A 27,970-nucleotide genomic window follows, 5' to 3' on the forward strand; every position below is an offset into this window, starting at 1 on the left:
GGTTTGGGGTGTGGGAGGGGCTCAGGGCTGGGGCAGAGGGTTGGGGTGCCGGAGGGTCAGGGCTCTGGGCTGGGGCCGGGGATGAGGGGTTTGGGGTGCTGGAGGGGGCTCTGGAATTGGGGGGGGCTCGGGGCTGGGGAAGGGGGTTGGGGTATGGGAGGGGGTTGGAGCTCTGGGCTGGGGGTGCAGGCTGTGTGGCGGGGCCAGGGATGAGGGGTTTGGAGTGCAGGAAGGGGCTCTGGAATTGGGGGGGCTCAGGGCAGGGGATTGGGGTGCAGGCTTACCTCGGGCAGTGCAGCAGGGGTGCTAAGGCAGGCAGTGCGCCCAGGAAGCGGCCAGCAGCAGGTCTGGCTTCTAGGTAGAGGCACACAAGTAGCTCTGCGTGACTTGCCTGCAGGCACTGCCCGCCCCCAGCTCCCATTGGCCAGTTCCTGGCCAATAGGAGTGTGGAGCCAGTGCTCAGGGCGGGGGCAGCGCATGGAGCCCTGTGGGCCCCCTGCCTAGGAGCAGAATCTGCTCCTGGCCATTTCCGGGGCGCAGCGTGGTGTCAGAACAGGTAGGAACTAGCCTGCCTTAGCCGGGCAGCACTACCAACGGGACTTTTAACTGCCCACTTGGTGGTGCTGACCAGAACCGCCGTGACCCAGTGCCTTCCATTCCACGACCCAGTACTGGGTCACGATCCGCAGTTTGAAAACCACTGATCTAGGACATCTGTCATGTCTTGTTTGTTCTCTCATCCTCTCCCCAGATGGAGAAGCAGGTGCAGTGGAGACTTGTTTTGGTGGGGGGAGGGGTTATTTTCTTTTAGTATATATGTGTGTGTGTGTGTTTATAGTAGAGAAGCAAAGTCAAAGAAATGCACTTTGCATATGGGGTGAAAGGTGGTGAGGTTTGTGATGGTCCTTAGTTCCTGCAGGAGCTCATTCCATAGTCTTGGATCATCCCCAAAGAAAGTTCTGGCTCTCTCACAGAACCAGCTTTATGCTTATTGTTGAGAGTTCCAATGTGCCAGGGGACATAGTTGTTGACTACAGTCTTTGCTCAGGAATGGCAATGCCTTGCTCAGCAACATGCATGCTCTCACATTTATTCTTCTACAGGAACCCCAAATACATACATGCATGCACAATCACATGACTGGACACTGATATTTTCAGTGGTAAGTTTTCTTTACTTTTTTAATGTAGTTTGCACCATCTCTTTCAACATTGTTGTCAGCAAGTTGTTGCCTGAACAGTTATCACACTTACAAGATTATGTATTGGAGTGTAACACCATGTACTTCTCTCAGATAACAGGTTCTTTTCCTAGGCGGCTACTTAAAGTTAATTGAAAAGATGGAATTTGGTGAAACACAAACTTTATTTAGTACAGACAACTATAATTGAAATGATGGGAAAGGATCAATATACACTAAGATTAGAATAAGGTAAGTACAGGAAAGTGGTTTCCTGCATTGCTCCTACTTACAGGCTTGCATTGGGCATATTTAGAACGTATGGAGACCATTGGAAACAAAGATGGAAGGGAACATAAGTGGAGCCCATCAGAAAGGAGATCCTGATTCAGTTTACACAGTCTTGGGGACCTGACGCACCCCAAGAAATGGGAACTGAAGGTGGCATTTTATACCCTTCCTTATGGTGATAGTACAGATATATACGATTTCATGCTTTATCCTGATTATAATAAGGTTAATAGCTGTCCCTAACCATACATGGCCTTTGGGGTGTCCTTAATTATGCCTCAAGCATTGATATTCCTGTCTTACATCACTTATTTATTAATAATGCCTATATGTAGAAGCAGTCTAACTGCTTAGATACTGCATAGCAACCTAATTGCTAAAGCCCCCCAAACTCCCTTCCTGTGGAGTTCTGTGGAGTACTGGACCTGTTTGGAGTTACTTGATTGTGTTTCAGAATGAAAGTAAAAAATATTTGACCTGCGATTATCTTCTTAGATTTCTCTCATTTCAGCTACACTTCAGCCTTTAATATAATTACTTCCACAAAGCCTTAACCTAATATGATAGGCCCCTAAATTTTAGCAAGCTTAATAACCCATATACTTATGTTCACCTATTTGTCCCCATGCATGTTCCAGGCTAACAAGCCATACACCCACATTCATACAAACTTATGCTCCTATTATGTCATTTTACCTCTAGCAAGCATAAAATCACCCAAGAGACATGAGATAGGCTCATAGGTCATAAATACGGCTAAGATTTTGTCACAGGTATTTTTAGAAAAAAGGCACGGACAGGTCACGGGCAATAAAGTAAAAAATTCACGGAAGCAGTGACCTGTCCATGACTTTTACTAAATATATCCGTGACAAAATGGAGAGCTCAGCTGTGGGGGGTCCGCGTACCACTTGCAGGGCTGAAGTCACAGAGGTCTCTGGAAGCCATGGATTCCGAGAGTTCCGTGATAAAATCGTAGCCTTAGTCATAACATCAGGTCAACGGTCAACAAAATTGATATAGGAAAAGAAAATCTTTAAACACTCTTAATTTAAACAGAACCTTTGTTAAATCACCAAGAACCAGTCAAAGAACTATATATGATGACATCAAATGATTATTTTTAAAATAAAGCTTGTAGTAAAATGGGCTAAAGGAATGGAGAAGCCTGGATTATTTCATCATGTTACTCTGTGTTTTGTATTTGTTTTCAAACTGACACAAGATAAAACTATCAGAAAAAAATTATGGTAACTCTGGGAATGAGATTGGAGAACTAGGCCCTGGTTTACACTACAAATGTACGTCAGTGTAACTAAGTCGCTGAGCGATGTCGTTACACTGACCCAACCCCCAGCGTAGGCAGCGCTATGTCAGTGGGGGGGCTTCTCCTGTCGACACAAGTGCTGCCTCTCGCAGAGGTGTACCTGTGCCGCCAGAGACATTCTCCCATCCGAGTAGTGAGCGTCTTCACCAAGTTCTACCGCGGCACGACAGGGCCAGTGCAAGTGCGCTGCTGCAGCGCTGTAAGTGTAGACGCACCCTAGGACAGGAGAGAACAGGTCAGGGCTCAAATCGACTCGATATTTGCTTAGATTTGGATTTGTTATAGCTTGTGATCAGATCCAGTTTGCTGTGTCCAAGAGTCAGTGTTTTCTCATCCCTGTGTTTAGTGCAGCTATTTTCCTTTGGCACTTCATCGCCGAGTCGAGCAGAGCTTGGGACTGCAGCTGTCCGCTCCCTTTTTAACTGGTTGTATTGGATAATCAGGTCCAGTTTACTATGTCCAAGAGTCAGCTTTCTCTCATTCCTGCATATATTGCTGCTGCTTTCTATTGCTTTTCCACTTGAAACATCACTGGGCGCTTTCTGCTTGGTATTTGCCCCATTTGTACCAGTGTTCTCAGGAGGGGATTGTAAGTTTGGTCCCTGTCTGATGGCAGAGTGATGGAGCAATTGGTCATTTTTAGTTTTAGCCAATGCCTTATTTTCTAGATGACTAGGTTCACTGCAGCTTAGTATGGGGAAAGACACCGGCTGCAAGGATGCCTGCTGTGATTTAGGATTAGGCTTGTCATATAAGGCAGACTTGAATTTAGTTGAAGTGCTGTGGCTAGAGTTTGACATTTCCAAGTACTGCTTGGAGTCGCTTGGCTTTATGGAGCCGATGGCTTCCTTTCTCTTTTCACAGGTGAAACCAGGACCCACGTCTTGCTTTTCAAGGAGTACATTGTAGGTGGAGTTCTTCAGAAAAGGAGACATCTTTATGCTCTCAATGCTTGAATTTGAGAGACTGCTTGCATGGCTTGCGGTTTCAGCTTCATTCGTTTGGGTGGGTTTTAAGAGAGACTGGAAGTTCCCTGCTGAGCTGTGAGGTGAAGTGGAGCTTGTTCCAGCCTCAGGGATACAGAAACCAGGCACAGGTTTGGATTCTACGTACAAGCTTTGGAATTCTCTGTCAAAGTCCTCAACGATTTTGCCTCGGAAGTGTGTCACCAAGCAGGTGTGAACTTGACTGCAAAGCCAAGTAAAACTGGAAAACAAATTGAAAGCTGACATGACTCAATAGAGATGATTAGCAGGTATTTCTAACCTTTGAATGATTTACCATAAATATTACATCATTTCTATCCTCACACTAATGGGTGCATTGTAATATATTGGAACCTCACCCCCACGGTCTCAGGGGAAGGTGTCTGTTTCACCAGAGGGTGGAGGGAGAAGGATGTCGCGCCCTGGGCTCTGGATGTACATGGAGAGGGGAAGGTGCAGACATACTTGGCTTCTTGCAGGCAGTTAAAACCGTAATAGGGAGATGTCCTGGGAATGGAGGAGGGCCAGGCGAGTGGGGGGCTCTGGGTGTGTCCCCAAGGGGCGGGGGGGGATCCTGGATGGGGACTGGATGTGTCCAGGAGATCCCGGTCTGTAGAGGATGTATTCTCCTGGGCAGTGGGATCCCAGGCTGTACAGAGGGTATCCCCCACTGGGGTGGAGGGATCCCAGGCTCTGGGGGGCGGGTGTTCTAGGGGATACCGAGCACAGGGGGAGGCAAGGCAGAGGCTACCAGAGCCTCCGGGATCGTCTCACTGTATTTTCTGTATCTTTATTTCTGTATCATTAATACAAGGTAAAAGGGATTTTTAATGATGTGTTTGCCAGGTACTGAGCTCGCTGAAGTCTCAGGATACCAATCCCCGAACCTGGGTTAAACTATTTGATTTTGGACAGCGACCAGGTCACGTTAACACGTGACTCTTTGGGTCCACACATTTCATCTACATTATATAAGAGGTAACATTAATTGCATGAAGATGCGGGGATTAACTGTGGGGGCGGGGGGATAGCGTTACAGTGCCAGTGGTGGGACAGCATTAGCGGGTGGCACGGTACGTGGTGCTGGGAGGAGGGTGCTGTGCGGGGCAGAGCATGCAGCACCGAGCAGGAGGCTGCACAAACACCCCATTCCTCCAGCCACCAGCACTGACCCTCCATTGCTCTTTGCCAGCAGCTCCCTGCTCAGCGCTTCAGCAGTGCAGGAGGCCGGGGGGGAATGGGGTGGCCACAGGTGGGAAGGGCAGGGAGAGCATGGGCAGGGGAGGGTTTGGGGGTGCAGGGAGAGCATGGGCAGCAGAGGGTTGGGGGCACAGGTGAGAAGTGCAGGGGGAGTATGGGCAGGGGAGGGTTGGGGGGCACGGGGAGCATGGGCAGCGGAGGGTTGGGGGGCACGGGTGGGTGCATGGGGCAGTCGGGCAGGAAGCATGGTGGGGAGCACTGGTGAACACAGACAGGGAGCTAGGGTTGTGGGAGGGAAGGAGGAGTCTCTTGGCCGTTGCTCTGAGAAGCAGGGGAGACACCCCTGAGCTCTGCGGGGATCCTGTTGAGGAGGAGGTGCCCATGAGCTGGACAGGACTTTCCCTGCAGGACAGTGCTGGCAATGCAGAGGGAGGGAGGGAAGGAAAAGGACTGAGCCTAGCTGTCCCTGGCACCTGCCAATGCTGCAGTGCACTGGCTGGTTTGTCCATGTTGCCTCTTAGTGGCACCATATGGCTAGAAGCCGCTGCCGTTTCCCAGGTGTTCTTTGCCCTGTGGTTATTGTCACTGGATCTCTCTGATTGGTCCAGCTTTTCGCCCTCACTGCCCATAGTGCAGATGCTTGTCATCTCAGCCTCTGTAATGTGCAGCCTCCCAGCCCACAGCTGCGCACTCTGTGCCCCTTCCCCTGGATATGCCTATAAAAGCACTTGTTAATCCTCACAACCTTCTGGGCAAGATTAACGCATTGTGCTCTAATGTGGCCCCCTGATGCAATGCTGGGCTCACACCAGTTTTATTCTGGAGCAACCCCAGTGACTGGTTGAGTTGCTGTTGCTCCTGGTTTGCATTGCTGTGGCAAGATGAGATTTAGGCTTCCTGCCTTTGTCTTTCTAGCCTAACTGACTGGATATTCGGCTTCGGTTGTATTCCCCTCTTTACCCTTACAGGGTTCATTCTAAACTATGGACAGAGAACACAGGACCTGCCGGAAATCCAGAGGAAAGGATAATTCAAAACAATAAGCAGTTTGATTACGTCCATCGTGTCATTATGGGCGCTAGGGAAATGGCCTGCCTTCTAGGAGAGCTCCCATTCTGACCATGGGAGGAGGATGTGGCTGGGTTTGTTGGCAGAGTGGGAGCATGGCAAGAGGGGAGATCTAAGATGTAGGCCAGGGCAGGGCCTTGGAGGAGGGAACTAGAAGTGTAAACTTGTTGCCAGTAGACAGCTTGAGGTGACATGGTGAGACTGGCAGGGGAGTGAGGAGGGTGCACAGATCCAGGTGGGATGTATCCAGGGTGGGGACAAGCAGTTAGCCATTGGCACAGAAAAAAAGGGTCTCATATTTTGGTATGTTGTAAAGAAACTTGAAGATTTGGGAATGGCTTAGATGTGAGGGGGAGGAGTCAGACATGAACTCTGGACTGGGATGTCGTCAGTAACACCAGTCTGGAAGGAGAGGCGTTAGGAGAGGAAGAGTTGGCTTTAAGCCATATTAAGCTGGAGCTGTTGGTAACCATTCAGGAGAGAGCCTGGGATGCAGGGCTGCACACAGGGAAGCAGGTCTGTGACCTGTCAGCTTGGAGAAGACAGTTAAGTTAACGTGAGCGAGTGAGGCCACATAGGCTAAAGTGCAGAAAGGCCCAAGGACAGAGTCTGAAGGATCCTGACAGAGCAGGGAAAGGGACAGCAGCAGGAGACACTTGGACAGCATTCCAAGGAGGAGGGAGCGATAGCCTCCAAAGCAGCAGAAAGTCTGAGCAGGATGGAATGCAGACTGAAATTCAGCCAGTATGCAGCCAAGTCAGCAAGATCCTGGGCAGAAGGACGGGGGTGCAGGTAGTGGAGAGGGCTTCAGGAGGGAGTTGATAGTGGTTATGAGGCAATGGGGGTGTAGGCCTGGGACTCAATAAGGCGGAAGTAGGGCTGCTTTGTGAAGGAGTCATCAGAGCTTGAGGAGAAGATGAGTTTGTAGTGAAGGAAGCCCCGGTGACCCGTGGAGACTCTTCGGGGCTGCCCAGCAGCTCAGGAGCAAGTGTAGGGGAAGCAAATGCTGGATGTAAACCAGGGCAGAGGGGAGGAAGAGCAAAAGAGTGGCGTGGAGGAGAGTGTGGAACAGAGGGTGTCAACTCCAGTCAGAGGTGAGGAAGCAGGGAGCCATGGGCAAGGGTGCAGTTATGAGCAGCAACACAACCAGATGTTGCTCGATCGAAGGTCATGGAAGGGCCAGCTAGGAGGTAGAGAGCAGCGTGGGCGTGGACAGTATTCAAGGAAAGAAAGTGGTGATCAGAAGAGGAAAAGATCACTGCTGTGTGAAGACAACAAAGTCCAGGGGGTGGCATTGGTGGAGTGTGTGTGCAATGGGAGAGTTAATGCAGTCTGAAGGTCAAACAGCAAGGTAAGGGCAGGAGGCTAGAGGATGGGTGAGCAATCAGCATGAAAGTTGAAGTAATTGACAGTGATGATGAGGGACAGCCACGTGTTGAAATCAGGCAGGAAGAGGGTGTGAGGGATGTGGGTGAGATTATGAAGTTGGTTTCTCTGTGACAATGAATGTTTGGCCCAATGTCTCTGAGTTTTAGAGGTGCAAACTGTGATGTCTCACCTGTATGTACCAGCAAGAACGTGGTCACAATCTATCAGTACAAACTTCTCCAGGACTTGACCTTCAAATTTCTTGCCTGCTTTACTGTAATATGTGTCTCCACTCACACACCGCACTTGCATGTTCTGAAATCAGAGGACGAAATATGGATTGAACCAGATTGAATAGAGCAAGCTAAATCTTTTCTTTCTTAACAGATTGCTATATGAATGATAACCTGAGCGATGGGCTGGCTGTCCGACAGTGACCCCCGGTCCGGAAAGGAGGGAAGCAGCAAGGCATAAAGTATTTTCTGGCTACTACGTTCCCTACAGTAACAGAGAGTTCTATCAAGCTGCTTGCTGCTTGGGGATCATGTAATGAAATAAAAATACCCAAAATTAACGTGTTGTTAGGTAGCAACTTACACCACAGGTTATACAAGATCTTGGCATAAAGAACTTGTCCTTCTAGATCATTTATAGAATTTATAAATCAATACAATTTCTACCATATCATTTATACAATTATCGAATAGCGCTGGCCTAAGAACCAACCCCTGTAGGACCCACCAGAAAGACACCATTAGTTGATGATTCCTCATTCACAGCTACATTTTGAGATCTCTCAGTTAGTCAGCTTTTTAATCCATTTAATATATAGAATACAGATTCTGGATAGTGTTAGGGTTTTGTTAGTCATGCAGTAAAAATGCCTTACATAATTCTAACTATATTATTTCCCAGTTACCTTTATCAGCCTGACTTGTAATCTTGTCAGACAACATCATTAGGGTTATTAGTTGCCTCACCAGAGTAAAACTGACCTGAGCCTAGCCATATTTATACCTTGCACAGGGTACTTTGGTGATCTTTCATAAAATCATAGAAGTGTAGGACTGGAAAGGACCTTGAGAGGTCAAGTAGTCCAGTCTCCCGCATTCAGGGCAGGACTAAGTAATAACTGGACCATCCCTGACAGGTGTTTGTCTAACCTGCTCTTAAAAACCTTCAGTGACAGAGATTCCACAACCTCCCTAGGCAATTTATTCCACTGCTTAACCACCCTGACAGGAAGTTTTTCCAAATGTCCAACCTAAACCGCCCTTACTGCAATTTAAGCCCATTGCTTCTTGTTCTGTCCTCAGTGGCTAAGAACCACAATTTTTCACCCTTCTCCTTGTAAACAAACTTTTATGTACTTGAAAACTGTTATCATGTCCCCTCTCAGTCTTCTCTTCTCCAGACTAAACAAACCCAGTTTTTTCAATCTTCCCTCATAAGTCATGTTTTCTAGAACTTTAATAATTTTTGTTGCTCTTCTCTGAACTTTCTCCAATTTGTCCACATCTTTCCTGAAATGTGGCACCCAGAACTGGACACAATACTCCAGTTGAGGCCTTATCAGTGCGGAGTAGAGAGGAAGAATTACTTGTCATGTCTTGCTTATAACACTCCTGCTAATATATCCCAAATGATGTTCTCTTGTTTTGCTAAAGTGTTACACTGTTGACTCATATTTAGCTTGTGATCTACTATGACCCCCAGATCCCTTTCTGCAGTACTCCTTCCTAGGCAGTCATTTCCCATTTTGCATGTGTTCAATTGATTGTTCCTTCCCATGTGGAATACTTTGCATTTGTCCTTATTGAATTTCATCCTTTACTTCAGACCATTTCTCCAATTTGTCCAGATCATTTTGAATTTTAATCCTATTCTCCAAAGCACTTGCAACCCCTCCCAACTTGGTATCATCTGCAAACTTTATAAGTGTACTCTCTATGCCATTATCTAAGACACTGATGAAGATATTGAACAGAACCGGACCCAGAACTGATCCTTGCAAGAACCCACTTTTTATGCCCTTCCAGCATGACTGTGAACCACTGATAACTACTCTCTGGGAATGGTTTTCCAACCAGTTATGCACCCACCTTATAGTAGCTTCATCTAGGTTGCATTTCCCTAGTTCGTTTATGAGATGGTCATGTGAGACAGTATCAAAAGCCTTACTAAAGTCAAGATATACCACATCTACCACTTCCCCCCATCCACAAGGCTTGTTACCCTCTTACCAGCCTTGGTTATGGTGTAGAGTGACCCCAGCACACACCCAGATCTTCCCCCAGAAATGTATGTCCTGTACGACCCAGCCCTCTCCTGGGCGGTACAAATATATTATGAGCTAGTATTAATGGAGGATTTTAACTTCCCTAATATCTGTTGGAAGATTATTACAGCAAAACATAATATATCCTGCACATTCTTAGAATATGTAAGAGGACAACTTTCTGAATCAGAAAGTTGGGGAAACAATTAGGGGATCATTCATTTTGGATCTGGTTTTGACCAACAGGATGAATTAGTTGTGAACATGAAGGTGGTCGGGAACTTGGGAGGAACTGATCATGATCTGATAGAATTCAAGATCCTGTGGAAAGGAGAACATGAGAACAGCAAAACAAGGACACTGGACTTCAGAAAGGCAGATTTCAACTAACTCAGAAATAGTAGGCAAGACCCCACGGAAAGACCAATTAGGAAGAAAAGAAGTCAAAGGGGGCTGGCAGTTCTTAAAAATGTAATACTGGTGGCTGAACATCATGCTGTTCCAACGCAGAGGAAAGATAAGAACATCTTTGTCTGGAGCGGCGAACAGCAGAGGCTAACAGCGGGAGTTTGCCTGGGAGCTGTCCGAGAGGAGGTACGCTAAGTGCTGCATTAGGGGGGCTGTGTTGGTGAGTATCTGAGTGTCTGCTGCTGGGACAGTTGGTCAGTTTGACCGTGTGCTTGATTGCTTGCTTGTTTGTTTGAAAAGTGTGAATTGGGAGTGCTTTGTTCCAGCTGGGCCTTGAGTGGGCCTGACTGGTATATAAGGGCAGTCAGCAGCGAACCAGCTGAGCGGTGAACAGCAGAGGCTAACAGCGGGAGTTTGCCTGGGAGCTGTCCGAGAGGAGGTACGCTAAGTGCTGCATTAGGGGGGCTGTGTTGGTGAGTATCTGAGTGTCTGCTGCTGGGACAGTTGGTCAGTTTGACCGTGTGCTTGATTGCTTGCTTGTTTGTTTGAAAAGTGTGAATTGGGAGTGCTTTGTTCCAGCTGGGCCTTGAGTGGGCCTGACTGGTATATAAGGGCAGTCAGCAGCGAACCAGCTGAGCGGCGAACAGCAGAGGCTAACAGCGGGAGTTTGCCTGGGAGCTGTCCGAGAGGAGGTACGCTAAGTGCTGCATTAGGGGGGCTGTGTTGGTGAGTATCTGAGTGTCTGCTGCTGGGACAGTTGGTCAGTTTGACCGTGTGCTTGATTGCTTGCTTGTTTGTTTGAAAAGTGTGAATTGGGAGTGCTTTGTTCCAGTTGGGCCTTGAGTGGGCCTGACTGGTATATAAGGGCAGTCAGCAGCGAACCAGCTGAGCGGCGAACAGCAGAGGCTAACAGCGGGAGTTTGCCTGGGAGCTGTCCGAGAGGAGGTACGCTAAGTGCTGCATTAGGGGGGCTGTGTTGGTGAGTATCTGAGTGTCTGCTGCTGGGACAGTTGGTCAGTTTGACCGTGTGCTTGATTGCTTGCTTGTTTGTTTGAAAAGTGTGAATTGGGAGTGCTTTGTTCCAGCTGGGCCTTGAGTGGGCCTGACTGGTATATAAGGGCAGTCAGCAGCGAACCAGCTGAGCGGCGAACAGCAGAGGCTAACAGCGGGAGTTTGCCTGGGAGCTCGCGTGGGGAGAGCGCACTGAGGCTTTCATCTTCAGGTTTCTCTGAGTAGTTCCTGCAACAGTTGAGGAAGCTCCTAAGAGGACGGTGATATGGAAGGTGAGCGATCAGCTGTTGTAACCTGCACAGGTTGTGCCATGTTTGTCTTTCTTCCGCAGGACAGAAGCGACTTTGTCTGCACAAAATGCAAGCTGGTCTCCATATTGGAGGAGAAGGTTCGAGGGCTGGAGAAACGAGTATCGACTCTGCGTTGCATAAGGGAAAATGAAGATTTCCTGGACAGACGTCAGGAGATGCTTCTACGGCCACAATGTTCTGAAGATTCAGAGCAGGCGCAGCAGGGACAGAAGGATTGTGAGGAGGTTTGGCAGCATGTGACCTCCAGAAGAAGAAAGAGGAGCGTCCATGCACCAGCAATGGAGATACAGGTGAGGAATCGTTTCCATGTTCTCTCTACAGGTGCTAATGCGGAGAGTGGACTAGATGGCCCATCTGAGGGAAGGGAGCAGAAGGAGACTCCACCGATTGGAAGGCAAAAGATGCACTGTCCTAGGGATGGGCGTTCCACGACCACCACTCCCAAGAGGAGGAGGAGGGTGGTGGTGGTCGGGGACTCCCTCCTCAGGGGGACTGAGTCATCTATCTGCCGCCCTGACCGGGAAAACCGAGAGGTCTGCTGCTTGCCAGGAGCTAGGATACACGATGTGACGGAGAGACTGCCGAGACTCATCAAGCCCTCGGATCGCTACCCCTTCCTGCTTCTCCACGTGGGCACCAATGATACTGCCAAGAATGACCTTGAGCGGATCACTGCAGACTACGTGGCTCTGGGAAGAAGGATAAAGGAGTTTGAGGCGCAAGTGGTGTTCTCGTCCATCCTCCCTGTGCAAGGAAAAGGCCGGGGTAGAGACCGTCGAATCGTGGAAGTCAACGAATGGCTACGCAGGTGGTGTCGGAGAGAAGGCTTTGGATTCTTCGACCATGGGATGGTCTTCCAAGAAGAAGGAGTGCTAGGCAGAGACGGGCTCCACCTAACGAAGAGAGGGAAGAGCATCTTCGCCAGCAGGCTGGCTAACCTAGTGAGGAGGGCTTTAAACTAGGTTCACCGGGGGAAGGAGACCAAAGCCCTGAGGTAAATGGGGAAATGGGATCCTGGGAGGAAGCACAAGCAGGAGAGCGCAACAGGGGAGGACTCCTGTCTCATACTGAGAAAGTGGGACGATCGATGAGTTATCTTAAGTGCCTATACACAAATGCAAGAAGCCTGGGAAACAAGCAGGGAGAACTGGAAGTCCTGGCACAGTCAGGGAACTATGATGTGATTGGAATAACAGAGACTTGGTGGGATAACTCACATGACTGGAGTACTGTCATGGATGGATATAAACTGTTCAGGAAGGACAGGCAGGGCAGAAAAGGTGGGGGAGTTGCGTTGTATGTAAGAGAGGAGTATGACTGCTCAGAGCTCCGGTATGATACTGCAGAAAAACCTGAGAGTCTCTGGATAAAGTTGAGAAGTGTGAGCAACAAGGGTGATGTCGTGGTTGGAGTCTGCTATAGACCACCAGACCAGGGGGACGAGGTGGACGAGGCTTTCTTCTGGCAACTAGCAGAAGTTGCTAGATCACAGGCCCTGGTTCTCATGGGAGACTTTAATCACCCTGATATCTGCTGGGAGAGCAATAAAGCGGTGCACAGGCAATCCAGGAAATTTTTGGAAAGTGTAGGGGACAATTTCCTGGTGCAAGTGCTGGAGGAACCAACTAGGGGCAAAGCTTTTCTTGACCTGCTGCTCACAAACAGGGAAGAACTAGTAGGGGAAGCAAAAGTGGATGGGAACCTGGGAGGCAGTGACCATGAGATGGTCGAGTTCAGGATCCTGACACAAGGAAGAAAGGAGAGCAGCAGAATACGGACCCTGGACTTCAGAAAAGCAGACTTTGACTCCCTCAGGGAACAGATGGGCAGGATCCCCTGGGAGAATAACATGAAGGGCAAAGGGGTCCAGGAGAGCTGGCTGTATTTTAAAGAATCCTTATTGAGGTTGCAGGAACAAACCATCCCGATGTGTAGAAAGAATAGTAAATATGGCAGGCGACCAGCTTGGCTAAACAGTGTAATCCTTGCTGATCTTAAACGCAAAAAAGAGGCTTATAAGGAGTGGAAGATTGGACAAATGACCAGGGAGGAGTATAAAAATATTGCTCAGGCGTGCAGGAGTGAAATCAGGAAGGCCAAATCACTCTTGGAGTTGCAGTTAGCAAGAGATGTTAAGAGTAACAAGAAGGGTTTCTTCAGGTATGTTAGCAACAAGAAGAAAATCAAGGAAAGTGTGGGCCCCTTACTGAATGAGGGAGGCAACCTAGTGACCGAGGATGTGGAAAAAGCTAATGTACTCAATGATTTTTTTGCCTCTGTCTTCACGCACAAGGTCAGCTCCCAGATTGCTGCACTGGGCAGTACAGCATGGGGAGAAGGTGGCCAACCCTCTGTGGAGAAAGAAGTGGTTCGGGACTATTTAGAAAAACTGGACGTGCACAAGTCCATGGGGCCGGATGCGCTGCATCCGAGGGTGCTAAAGGAGTTGGCGGATGAGATTGCAGAGCCATTAGCCATTATTTTTGAAAACTCATGGCGATCGGGGGAGGTCCCAGATGACTGGAAAAAGGCTAATGTAGTGCCCATCTTTAAAAAAGGGAAGAAGGAGGATCCGGGGAACTACAGGCCAGTCAGCCTCACCTCAGTCCCTGGAAAAATCATGGAGCAGGTCCTCAAGGAATCAATTATGAAACATTTAGAGGAGAGGAAAGTGATCAGGAACAGTCAGCATGGATTCACGAAGGGGAAGTCGTGCCTGACTAACCTAATTGCCTTCTATGATGAGATAACTGGCTCTGTGGATGAGGGGAAAGCAGTGGATGTGTTATTTCTTGACTTTAGCAAAGCTTTTGATACTGTCTCCCACAGTATTCTTGCCACCAAGTTAAAGAAGTATGGGCTGGATGAATGGACTGTAAGGTGGATAGAAAGCTGGCTAGATCGTCGGGCTCAACGGGTAGTGATCAATGGCTCCATGTCTAGTTGGCAGCCGGTTTCAAGTGGAGTGCCCCAAGGGTCGGTCCTGGGGCCGGTTTTGTTTAATATCTTTATTAATGATCTGGAGGATGGTGTGGACTGCACTCTCAGCAAGTTTGCAGATGACACTAAACTAGGAGGCGTGGTAGATACACTAGAGGGTAGGGATCGGATACAGAGGGACCTAGACAAATTAGAGGATTGGGCAGAAAAAAACCTGATGAGGTTCAACAAGGACAAGTGCAGAGTCCTGCACTTAGGACGGAAGAATCCCATGCACTGCTACAGACTAGGGACCGAATGGCTAGGTAGCAGTTCTGCTGAAAAGGACCTAGGGGTCACAGTGGACGAGAAGCTGGATATGAGTCAACAGTGTGCTCTTGTTGCCAAGAAGGCTAACGGCATTTTGGGCTGTATAAGTAGGGGCATTGCCAGCAGATCGAGGAACGTGATCGTTCCCCTTTATTCGACATTGGTGAGGCCTCATCTGGAATACTGTGTCCAGTTTTGGTCCCCACACTACAAGAAGGATGTGGAAAAATTGGAAAGAGTCCAGCGGAGGGCAACAAAAATGATTAGGGGTCTGGAGCACATGACTTATGAGGAGAGGCTGAGAGAACTGGGATTGTTTAGTCTCCAGAAGAGAAGAATGAGGGGGGATTTGATAGCAGCCTTCAACTACCTGAAGGGGGGTTCCAAAGAGGATGGAGCTCGGCTGTTCTCAGTGGTGGCAGATGACAGAACAAGGAGCAATGGTCTCAAGCTGCAGTGGGGGAGGTCCAGGTTGGATATCAGGAAAAACTATTTCACTAGGAGGGTGGTGAAACACTGGAATGCGTTACCTAGGGAGGTGGTGGAGTCTCCTTCCTTGGAGGTTTTTAAGGCCCAGCTTGACAAAGCCCTGGCTGGGATGATTTAGCTGGGAATTGGTCCTGCTTTGAGCAGGGGGTTGGACTAGATGACCTCTTGAGGTCCCTTCCAACTCTGATATTCTATGATTCTATGATCTGCAGGAGGCCAATGTGACTGCACAAGGAGTTTTTCAGCTATCGAAAACCCCAAAGCCAATTCTACTAAGAACAAACCATGCCAGACCAGCTTGAGTTACTTCTTTGACAGGGTAACTAGTTTGGTGGACAGGGGGAATGTGGTGGTCATAATATACGTGGACTTCAGCAAGGCTTTTGACACAGTCCCACATGACAGTCTCATAAGTAAGCTGGAGAAATGCAGGCTCAGGGGAACTGCATACATAATGCATGAATACATACATGATCTATACATAATTGGTTTAAAAAAGCACAAACAAAGAGTAAGTATTAATAGAATGATGTCAGATTGGAGAAAGGCCTCAAGTGGGGTACCAGAGGGATCTGTTCTGGGTCCGGTGTTATTTAACATCTAAAATTCAGAGGGGTCTTGATAAATTGGAGAACTGGACTATAGAGAACAAAGTGAAATTCAACAAAGACAAATGTAAGGTGCTACACTTAGGGAAGAAAAACCAAATGCACAAATACAGAATGGGGGAAACTGGCTTGGCAGCAGCACTGCTGAGAAGGATCTGGGAGTTGTGGCTCACAACCTCAACGTGAGTCAGCAAATTCAATTTTGGGTTCCATTAACAGAGGCATAGCATGCAAGTCACAGGAGGTGATAGTACCACTCTACTCAGCGCTGATTAGGCCTCAGCTGGAGCATTGTGTCCAGTTTTGGTATAAAAAGGATGAAGAGAAACTGGAAAGAATCCAGAAGCGAGCGACAAAGATGATCAAAGGGATGGAATGCAGCCACATGAGCAAAGGCTGAAGGAACTGGGTATGTTTAGTTTGGAAAAGAGGAGATTAAGGAGGATATGATCGTGGTCTTCAAATACTTGAACAGCTGCCAAAAAAAGATGGAGAAAAGTTGTTTGCTCTTGCCACGGAGGGCAGGACAAGAGGCAATGGGTTCAAACTACAGGGTAGCAGATTTAGATTAAATCTCAGGGAAAACCTCCTAACTGTAAGAAAAGTAGGACAATGGAAGAGATGGCCTTGGGAGGTCCTGGAATCTCCTTCGCAGGAGGTTTTCAAAAGGAGACTGGAGAGCCATCTGTCTTGGATGGTTTAAATTCAACAAATCCTGCATCTTGGCAGAGGGTTAGACTAGATGACCCCTGCAGTCCCTTCTAGCCCTGTGGTTCTATGATTAAGTCAGTTATTCCTTTAGGGGATTAATATGCCAGTTTATTATTTTAAATAGTTGTCCAGACACTTCAGCTGAAACATACTGGATTAGATAAAACAATAAAACAAGTTTATTAACTACAAAGAGATCGATTTTAAGTGAATACAAGTAATGAGGCAAAATAAAGATAAAGTGCTTACTAGTGCCTAATTTAACGAAAACTATATTAGATTCAAAGCAAAGTTTTCTCACCACATGTTTTCAAGCAATCCTACTGACCAAACTCTTTAGGTGAAGGCCCGTCCCCCAGAGATAAAGGGCTGCTTCCTTTGTCTCCTCAGGTGCAGTTAACATGATGTGCAGGGAGAGAGTGTGTGGTGCCTTGGGGTGTCTGCCACTTCTTTTTATAGTCCTGTCCCCACTTTGAGAAGCATTTCCAGCTGGAAGCAAGGCAACAAGCAGTCTGCGTGGAAGGAAACTCCATGCTGTTTCTTGGCTAAGATGTAAATTTTTGTACCTGCCCCTTTCCTGCCAAAGAATGGCCACTGGGGCCAGGTCTATGCCACAGACCTATATCAGTATAACTATGTCGCTCAGTGCTGTGAAAAATCCACCCCCGAGCAATGTAGTTATACCAACCTCACCTCTCACGTAGACTGCACTGTGGGGGAAAGCCTCTCCCGTTGACATAGCTACTGCCTCTTGTGGAGGTGGATTAACTATGCTGACGGGAGAAGCTCTCCAGTCAGCGTAGTAACATTTTCACTAAAGTGGTGCTGCTGCAGCATTGTATGTGAAGACAAGCCCTTAGCAGGTAATGGTCCATCAGCCTTGTTTAAGCCTGCCTGAGGCGTCAGCTTGCCCTCGGTCTCTGAGGAACTGGTTTAGCCACTCCCCAGACTTATCTGGAAAACATATTTTTAGTCACTTTATGTTTATAACTTCACATATAATGCTGCTATGTGCATTTTGCCATGATATTATTGATCAGCAAATTATGAGTTTTTAAATGATACCTCACAAGGCATACTTTGTACAAACATTACAATAGAGTGTGTGAACACAGGGGTATATTCTGTCATACATATCAATTGCATTAACTTTGTACACCACCAAAAGAAATGCTGCAAACTTACTGGGAAATGGTCCTTGTTAATAACCATTTTACTGCACATCTCTATAAAATACTTTAAGTACTTCTCATCAAGGATCAGGTAAAGAGAGACACGTCGTCTGCTTGAAGCTTCCATCAGGTCACAGAGTATCTCCATGTCTGTGAAGAGATCCATGACGACTGCTATCACCTAGCCAGAAAACAAACAAAAAGTCCCAACTGAAGGAGCATTCCTAGATGGACACGGTTGTGGCAGGCAGCTTCCCAGCCGAAAAGGGGAGGAAGCAACACCTCAGAGACCTGATCGCCATAAAGTGTAGGGACTCAGGGCTGATGTACACTGGAAAGTTATGTTGACCTAGCTACATCACTAATGTAATTAAGCCATGTAACTCCTAGTGTAGACAGTGCTAGGCTGACAGAAGAATTCTTCCATAGATCTAGCTATCACCTCTTGGAGAGGTGGATTTATTACAATGATGGAAGAACTCCTTCCATCGCTGTAGTAAGCATCTACGCAGCTGTGCCATGCTAATGTTTCTAGGATAGAGGTACCCTTGGAGCACTAAATAGTGGAGTGCCAGGGGACAGGTCCTAGCACCTCTCTCTATACACATGGAGGCAGGATGTTGAGGGCCTCATACAGGGCTGCAAGTTGTTGCCAAACCTTCACCGTATTTCAATTCCTAATAAGGAACCTGAACTTGGTATCAGGGAGAGTGAGCAGCAGGGTGGCAGCATTACCATGCTCATCCCCACAGTATACTTAGGACTGCAGCATAGTTTGGCTAGAAAAACTGAGAGAAAATTCAGAGGGACCTAACCAAGGTAGGGGAATGGGTAGCATGGCAGATGACATATACAGTAATGACAATAGAAAGAACCATTTGAATTGCTCCGACACGTTGTAGGGTTCTAAATTAACTGTAACCCACCAGGGAAAAGACCTGGGCACCATTCCATGAAGAGCTCAGCTCAACATGCCTTGGCAGCCAAAAAAGAAATAAAACATTAGGGTGCATAAGGAATTGGATAAAAATAATATGGGAAATATAATGCCATTCTATAAATGAATGGCACACCCATCCCTGTGCTTGTATGTGGAGTTCTGGTCACCCCATCTCAGACACTATGTGAGCAAAGAATGAAGGCTTGAGAAAGAGAGAGAGATTGAAAAGATTGGGAAAATTTAGATTGAGTGGGGGGAGGGACAGCTCAGTGGTTTGAGCATTGGCCTGCTAAACCCAGGGTTGTGAGCTCAATCCTTGAGGGGACCATTTAGGGATCTGGGGCAAAAAAAAAAATTGGACGATTTAATTGGGGATGGGTCCTGCTTTGAGCAGGGAGTTGGACTAGATGACCTCCTGAGGTCCCTTCCAACCCTGATATTCAATGATTAGGAAGCAGACAAATAAGAGGGCATGTTAGAGATTTATAAAATAATGAACAACTTGGAGAAGGTGAATTGGGTACTGCTATTTACTCTGTCTTGTAACACAGAGAAAGGGGATACCCAATGAAATTGAAAAGCACAAGATTTAAGACTGATAAAAGGAAATACTTTTTACACAATGCACAACTAGCCTGTGAAACTCATTGCCATAAGATATAAGGACATAAGAATGGCCCTACTGGGTCAGACCAAAGGTCCATCTAGCCCAGTATCCTGTCTTCCGACAGTGGCCAATGCCAGGTGCCCCAGAGGGGATGAACGGAACAGGTAATTAGCAAGTGATCCATCCCCTGTTGCCCATTCCAAGCTTCTGGCAAACAGAGGCTAAGGACACCATTCTTGCCCATCCTGGCTAATAGCCATCGATGGACCTATCCTCCATGAATTTATCTAGTTCCTTTTTGAACCCTGTTATGGTCTTGGCCTTCACAACATCCTCTGGCAAGGAGTTCCACAGGTTGACTGTGTGTTGTGTGAAGAAATACTTCCTTTTATTTGTTTTAAACATGCTGCCCATTAATTTCATTTGGTGACCCCCTAGTTCTTGTGTTATGAGGAGTAAACAACACTTCCTTATTTACTTTCTCTACACCAGTCATGATTTTATAGCCCTCAATCATATTTCCCCTTAGCCGTCTCTTTTCCAAGCTGAAAAGTCCCAGTCTTATTAATCTCTCATTTGGAAGCTGTTCCATACCCCTAATAATGTTTGTTGCCCTTTTCTGAACTTTTTCCAATTCCAATATACCCTTTTTGAGAGGGGGCGACCACATCTGCACACAGTATTCAAGATGTGGGCATACCATGGATTTATATAGAGGCAACGTGATATTTTCTGTCCTATTATCTATCCCTTTCTTAATTATTCCCAGCATTGTTTGCTTTTTTGACTGCCGCTGCACGTTGAGTGAATGTTTTCAGAGAACTATCCACAATGACTCCAAGATCTCTTGAGTGGTAACAGCTAATTTAGACCCCATCATTTTATATGTATAGTTGGGAGTATACTTTCCAATGCTTTCCCCTGGCCTGAGCGCCGACTCCGCAGCTTCCATTGGCCAGGAACTGCAGCCAATGGGAGCTGCGGGGGCAGTGCCTGCGGGCAGGGGCAGAATGCAGAGATCCTCTGCCCCCCCTGCTTAGGAGCCATTGCCAGAGGGATGTGCTGGTCACTTTCGGGAGCAGCCCAAGGTAAGCGCTGCCCCCGCACCCCGTCCTGCACCCCAATCCCCAGCCCAGAGCCTGCACCCAAACTCCTTCCCTCATACCCCACCCCCTGCCCCAGTCCTGAGCCCCCTCCCACACCCAAACTCCCAGCCCAGAGCCCTCACCCCTCCTGCACTGAAACTCCCAGCCCAGAGCCCTCCCCACTCCCACACTGAAACTCCCAGCCCAGACCCTGCACCCCCTCCTGCACCCAAACTTCCTCCCAGAGCCTGCTCCTGCACCCCAACCCCCTGGCCCAGCCTGGTGAAAGTGAGTGAGGATGGGGGAGAGCGAGCGAGGCAGGGAGGGGGGATGGAGTGAGTGGGGGCATGGCCTTGGGGCAGAGGGCGAGGCAGGGGCTGAGTGGGGGTCCTTGAGGGCCCCTGAAAATTTTTAAATCAAAATGGGGGTTCTCAGGTTGCTAAAGTTTGAGAACTGCTGGTCTAGATCAGTGGTCCCCAAAGTGGGGTGTGCAAGAGGATCCTTGGGGGTGAGCGGCAGGAGGAGCACTTTTTTTTTTTTTTTTTGCTTTGGCAAAAATGGTAGAGCCAGCGCGGCAGGGGATGTGTGCTCAAAATTTTTTTACTGATAGGGGTGCATGATCAAAAAAGTTTGGAGACCACTGGTCTAGATAATAAAGACATCTGCATGTACATTATATAGGATAAAAGTATATTAACCAGTTTCAGAGCAAAAAAAACAACCACTAATGAACAGGGTCAACTTCCCCCATGGGCATGTTGCTACATGATTGTACAACAAAGCACAGAATAGGCAGGTAACACTCATGTGGGAGATGGGGAACCTATGTTCAAACCCCTGCTCTGCCTGATTTGGAGCAGAGCTTGAACCTGGGTCTCTCACATATTACATGAGTGCCCTGACTACCAGCCTATTGTCTACTCTGGGCTCATAGGTTGATTTTTCATCAACATTTCTAAAGGTCTTGGTTTCATTCCACGTTGGCAGGAGTCAGGAACCGGAGGTCAGCAATGGAAACAGAGTTGGGAGTCAAGCCCAAGGTCATCGCCAGAGTCAGTAGCCAAAGGTGGCGAATAGAAGCAGGGATCTGAAACAAAGCAGGAGGGCAGGAACCAGGAACGGGATAGGAAAGTAGGAATCAGGAACAAGACAGGGCTGAAGATTCAGGTGAGAAGGCAGTGTCAGGTGTCGCAGCCAGCCAGGAATACATCTAGTTGTTTGGACAACTTCCTGCGCCTCCTAGCTTAAATAGTGAGTCTGGGCCAATTGGAGACAGGATATCTCCTCCAATTGGGAGTTTTGTTCAGTTTTCCAGTCACTGACTTGCTTCTTGATTCAGGAAGGGCAAAAATTTGAACAGTTGTCCACTATAATCAAGTATTGTTTGTCATTGAAGGTAAGTCCCCACTCACCTTATCCCATGGTCAGATAGGCAGCTCATATGGTAATAGTCTCTTTCTGCTGGTGGTTATAACATGACTGGCAGGTGTCACACTCTTCTATCAAGGATGTGAGTTGTATATTCATTCCCAGCCAGTAAACACTTTCTCGAACTATCAATGCCCATGTCCAAGGCATGTATTTTTTGCATGACATCCTGTGTAATGAGGCAGGAACAACAGCTCTCTGTCCTCAAAATATTATTTCATCCTGCACACCCAGCTTGTCTTTCATTTGAAAATATGGGTCTGCTCCTACCGATACGTGGCCTTTGTCTTCTGGCCACTTTGCTAGTACTGCTCTCTCGACTGCCTGTAGCTGGATGGCCTTTTCGGTAGCCTCTTAGATTTCCAGCAGCTTCACTGTTGAAACTGGAAGACTGAATCCATGAACATGCTGCACTAAGTCTTGATCCCCTTTCCCCACCTCACTGATACTGGGTATCAGGGGTCAGCTGACACCAGTAATTGACCTGGACAGGATCTGATCTCTGCCTGTTAGCACTGGAGGTGCATCAAGATGTGTTGTAATCACTTTGGAACACTAAGAAGGGGGTTTGCCATAGAATCATAGGACTGGAAGGGACCTCAAGAGGTCTTTTAGTCCAGTCCCCGGCACTCAAGGCAGGACTAAGTATTATCTAGACCATCCCTGACAGGTGTTTGTCTAACCTGCTCTTAAACATCTACAATGATGGAGATTCCACAACCTCCTTAGGCAATTTATTCCAGTGCTTAACCACCCTGACAGGTAGTTTTTACTAATGTCCAACCTAAACCTCCCTTGCTACAATTTAAGTCCATTGCTTCTTGTCCTGTCCTCAGAGGTTAAATTCTCATAGACTTTATGGTCAGAAGGGACCATGATGATAATGTAGTCTGACCTCCTGTACATTGCAGGCCCCAGAACCTCACCAACACACTCCTGTAATAGACCCCTAACCTCTGGCTGAGTTACTGAAGTCCTCAAATCATGGTTAAAATACTTCAAGTTACAGAGAATCCACCATTTACAGTAGTTTAAACCTGGCGGGATGGATGAACCCCTTTTGCAGGGTTTCCTTGAGATAGCTCCAGAGAGTCTGTAACTCTGGCTCTGAGAAGAAATAGATTCACCAAGGGATCTCCATTCTGGACTAGAGATCAATGGAGCAGCCATAGCTGTAATGCAGTGGCAAAAAATCAGCCCCCCCCCCCCCTTTTTTTTTTTTAATCGAACACATCTGCCAAAGCCTGATATTTGGCAGCTATTTTCAGGGTGATTGGGAGAATAGCAAAGACTGCCCAACTCCTTCAGTCTCTGGGTCCCTGGGTGCGGGGCATGTAGAGCTGCAGTGAACTTCTGACTGGAGGTCTGATTCTGGGACAAAAGATTGCCAGTAATATTGCAAATTAAAATGAACTGTGAAAGTGAAATGAAATTATATTAAAGAATTAAATTATATTAAATTATTATTATAGAATGAATTAAAAAATGCTGTATGTACCTTTAAGTAGAAATGAGAAATGCTGCAAGCCAGGGGGCAGGAAAGCAGACATTAACTGCTTAATGAATTGCCCCACTTAAGGGCAATTGGTGAAGCATTAGCTTTAGATCAATAAGAGTTAATAAGAAAGCAGGATATGCATATTGTGCCCTATGCAAATTTCACAATTTTGCTCTCTCTCTCCCTCTGTTTAGTTCGCACCCTTTTATCTGTATAAATAAGACTGTTTGAATCTTGCATGGGGGCTCACATTATCTGAATGTATTAGCAGAGCGCTGTGCTAGAACCATTAAAATGAATGGTCTGCCAGTGGATACCTGGTTTGTGGGTGATGAGCCAGGGGATACCAAGAATGACTGGAGGATGTAGGGAGTAGCTCAAGCTGAACTGGAAGACCTCATGGTAATCTTGAAGAACTTTGAGTTCTCTGGGGGCTGTTTGGTGGGGGACTGGACTCAAAAAGAGGAGCAATTTGTCAATGGCCTTCACAAATCAGTTGTTGTCTTGGAATGAGTTAGGATATTATGCACTCAAGCAAACTCCAAATTCATGAAATTGCTTGAAGTGCCAGAGTCCCCTACAGCCTCTAGGTTAATATGTCCAACACTGTGGGGTGCCAGAGAAGGAGGAGGAGTTGGAGGCGTGTCAGACTGTGATTGTTGTCAAAGTCCCAGCAGACCCATGTCAGTGTGAAGCACCAGAGCAAGGGGGATGACACCAACTCAGTCCAGACCCCTCTGCTGGGCTGGGCATCCTGTTTCCTGACCAGAACCAAGACCAGACTTTTGCACATAGCTTGGAACAAAGTGTCCCAGTTCACTGCAGTACAGACATAGGCCTGATGCTCAATACCATTTTTTCTCTTTATGGATTCTGGTTGGGACGAGGATGCAGGGAGTTGGCAGACTGGACCTGACGCGACTGGCGTGGGTCAGGACGTCAGCCTTCTTTCTAGGCAGTGTTCCCTCAGGGGTTGTCAACCTTAATACCGAGCTCGATCAAGGCATCCAGATCAACTGGTGGCTCTAGTCACGCCAGTTTATGTTTGATCTCATCTCTGAGGCTAAGCCGGAAGTGGTAGCTGTGCACAGCCTCATTCCATACAGTGTCAACTATCAGACACCAGAACTCCAGGGCATAAGTAGCAATTGGCTGGTGTCCCTGCCACAGGGTTTGGAGTGTGGCCACATACCTATGGCTCAGGACAGCAAAAATTGCTGCTGGGGCTTGAACAAAGTCCTCAGATTGGTTCAGGAAAGGGCTAGATTTTTCCAGGAGTTGGGAGGCCCAAGCCAACACCTCTGCAGTCAGCAGGCTAGTGATAAGTCCCCCCCAAGAGTGGTCAGTGGAGAAGGTGGGGAGGGATGGCAGGTGCAGCAGGAATAGGAACCGGCACTGGTCCATAAAACTTTGGAACTGGCTGAGGTCACCGCCAAACTTGTCTGTCAGGGGAATTTTAGGTTCCTGAGAGGGGAGTTACAGGCGATGCAACGTGCCTGCAGTGTAGCATTCTGCGCCTGCAAAGTGTCTACCTGCTGTGGTAGGTTTTGTATGGCACCCACTATCTCTGAGAGAGATGCTGGCCTTAGTGGGATCCATTCCAGTAACTGACCCATTCCTACTTCCCTTCTTTATCTCCTTTTCGGTTGGGCTGCTCAGTGTCACAGACTGGGACATGGGCCAGTCATGCCTAGTGGTTAGAGCCAGAGTCAAGCTACAGGAGCCAGAGCTGAGGGTCAGGGCCAGGGTCAGGAACCAGGAATCAGAAACTGAGCAGGGGTGCAGAGCTGGAGTGGGCTGGAGCAAGACGAGAACAAAGCAGGCACAGGAACAATCACAGCTGTGGGTATAAGCATTGAGCAACCACTGGCCAAGTGCTACTGCGGGGCTTAATAGTAGTCCTGGAAATGCCTCTCAGCCAATCAGGTGATCTGGCTGATTAGGGGTTTCAGCCATGGTTAGCTAGCTGATCCTAGGCCCAGGTATAGGCCCTCATTCTTGTGCCCTCCCTCCTGCCCGCAGGATGGATAAGCCCTGGCCCAAGCCCCCCGCTCCCGGGATGGACAAACCCTAACCCTGTACCCATGGATTGGACCCCATGGTCTTAGGCACTATGCACACACATGATGCATAGACAGTTTCTACCCTAAAAGACTCAGAGTCTAAGAATATGGCTGTAGAAAGCAGGAAGGAATCTGAACTGGGCTAGGTGAGGGGCACAGGTGGCTATACAGTTGGGCAGCATATGTAGCAGTCACAGCACTCCAGCTGCCCAGACATTGCCAGGCTTGTAGCGTATGCAATAGTGATGACAGCAGCCAGGACTCAGAGTCCCTTACAGCTGTGCCCCATCCTGTGTGCCTGCATTCATCCCAGCTCTATTGAAATGGGGGGAGTTCTGTACATACCGTTTTTGCCCTGCTGATCAGGTACCGGAGTAAATCCTTGATGCTGTTGGCCTTGTTTCTCTGGAAATACACAGTGGCTTGAGTTTGGCCATACTCTGTGGCAAGTGGTATCACTGGCCAGCCCAGCTCCAGCTCTGGAGGCTGCATGTCAGACAGGAGTGGGAAGTAGGTACCAGAGCTTAGTTCAGAGAGAAGGGAGGCCCTGTCCTCAGAGTCTCCCTCTTTGGGCTCGGTCTGATGCCCCTTCCTTGCATTAGGCTCCAGGATACTCTGGCTTCTATGCTGGCTCATGTAGTCCATGTCTAGGGGGGAGAGAAATGGCAGCTCCTGTTCCTCAGCAATGGCTTGCAGATAACCAGGCTCCCCCTGCTCCAGAAAGGCATCCACAGCCAGCCTGGCTGTCTCACTGTGCTGCAGCACCAGGGGGATGGGCTTCCTCCACCACAGCTTCTTCAGCTCCTCCAACCGACTCCGCAGCGGTCCAGACACGCCAGAGCCCCTCTGGAACCGGGACCCGGCCTGAACATGGTGGCTGAACATGACGACAGCTGCTGATGCTAATCCTCCAGAGGTTCTGCCTGTTGTGTTCTTCGGCAGCTGGCTCTGGCCCTCTCTTCCAACACTTTGTCTCTCTCTAATTTTCCTCAGCTCTTTCAGAATGGGTTTCCCTGGGGCTGTGGGACTTGAGAGCTCAGTGCACTTCGTTACTTCCTCTCTAGGGTTGCTAACAATTCCTTAGGAGAAGGGACGTCCCTTATTTCTTCATCTCTGCACACCAAGATTGGGAGTTGCTGAGTGCTGCAAAAAGCAGCAAGAAATACCCCTGGCGAATGTAGGTGAGTTCTGCTTATTAATTATTAATAATAATAGCGGGAGGGGCACTAAGAGAACAGCCCCTTATTTTTGAAATACAGCATTGGCAATCCTACCTGAGTCTGCGTTAGTTGTCAGTTACTGCTGAACATTCCTCCACTCCGGGGGAAGAGGTAGTTTTCAGCAAACCTTGCTCTCAGTTTTGCTGGCTGCAGACAAGTTTCCGTGCCGTTGTGATTCTCAGTGTCTGGCTTGTCCCTTCCAGATGGATTCAAGAATTAATAGGCTCTTCCTCCTTCCTGCCAGTAACCGATTGCCGATATACTTCCTCATGTACTGACACCCAGGCAGGTTTCTGCTCTCACCTCTGCTTGTCTGTCAGCCAGGGTGCAACCTGCCAGGTCAGGTCCTGTGCTCAGAGTGGAATGCACATGTTGAATCTTGTTCCAAACCAAACATGTTTCTCAGTGGTAATTATTAAAAAATGCAAATATCACAAGCAATTAACGATAGTCAGCTAGTCAGCAAACACAGAGGAGACGGCCACTTGCTCATGATCACGTTGTCTGCCTGAAGCACCACAGTCTCAGAACAGCACATGCCTTTTATGCCATAAACTCTGCAGAAGCAATAATTCACAACAGACATGCGTTTTTTTGGTATCTCCCCAAAGACATCTTGGGGGCACAGAAGCCAAGATGTCTGAGAATGTCTGTTTCTCATGCAGTGCTAGACCAGCAACACTATGCACATTATGGGTATTTTCAGTGCTGTGTTGAGCCCAGTCTGCCTGTGGTATTAGGGAGTCTTTAATACAGGGGGGACACATCAGGAGTTGTCACTTCGTACTTTGCATCCCTTCCCTGGTACTGAATGGTATGTGTTACTGGTACATGCACTGCACAATGTTCAGGAAGAAAAACTCTGCACAGGGGAGCTGATTTTCAGCAAATAGGTGCATGTTCGATTGCACAACTGCTTTGCGCGTGCGCTCCCAGAACTGAATGCAAACAGCGGAGATTTGCGCTGTGCATGGCTAGTATGTAACCAACTCCCCAATTTGCACATGCACATTGGGTCATCATCTTCATCATAGCAGCCGGTAGCACAGACCGCATGTAACGTTTTTCATCCATAGATGTCAAAGTGCTTTCCAAGGGTGACAGCAGTATTATTATCCCATTTCCCAGAAAGGGAATCTGAGACCCAGGGAGGCAAAGGCCAACATTTCCAAACTCAAGGGCCATCATGGTCACTAGGGACTGACGGTGTCAGCACTCCTGAGAATCAGGCCATGTCATTTTAGGCAAGTTTTAATACAAATACACTTTTAAGATGAGTCATGAGGCTGGATTGTACTCACTGACGGGCGGGAGACGCACAGGTTCTGAAGTGCTGAGTAATATGATTCTCCTCCCAGTCATTACCATAGCAAAGTACTTTACTTCCAATTGATTTGCTTTGGGGGTGGGGGTGTGCATGGTTTCTGTTAATGAAGCTGTTGCATGGCCATTGCTCAGAAAGCTATGGCTTG

At 47.9% G+C, this 27,970-nt stretch overlaps 1 protein-coding gene across 1 annotated transcript; it reads right to left on the reverse strand.

The window, feature by feature from the left end:
* Positions 1–1,108: 1,108 nt before the first annotated feature.
* FAM83C (family with sequence similarity 83 member C) lies at positions 1,109–26,219 on the reverse strand. Its single transcript, XM_054045757.1, has 4 exons — positions 25,624–26,219; positions 17,671–17,838; positions 7,611–7,735; positions 1,109–4,004 (listed from the first exon to the last, which is right to left on the reverse strand). Exons 1-4 carry the CDS (start codon positions 26,161–26,163, stop codon positions 3,035–3,037), a joined length of 1,803 nt encoding a protein of 600 aa, XP_053901732.1. The 5' UTR covers positions 26,164–26,219; the 3' UTR covers positions 1,109–3,034.
* Positions 26,220–27,970: the final 1,751 nt, after the last annotated feature.

This window comes from Malaclemys terrapin, chromosome 12 (genome assembly GCF_027887155.1).
Source record: "Malaclemys terrapin pileata isolate rMalTer1 chromosome 12, rMalTer1.hap1, whole genome shotgun sequence".
In the NCBI taxonomy this organism is placed as follows: Eukaryota; Metazoa; Chordata; order Testudines; family Emydidae; genus Malaclemys; species Malaclemys terrapin.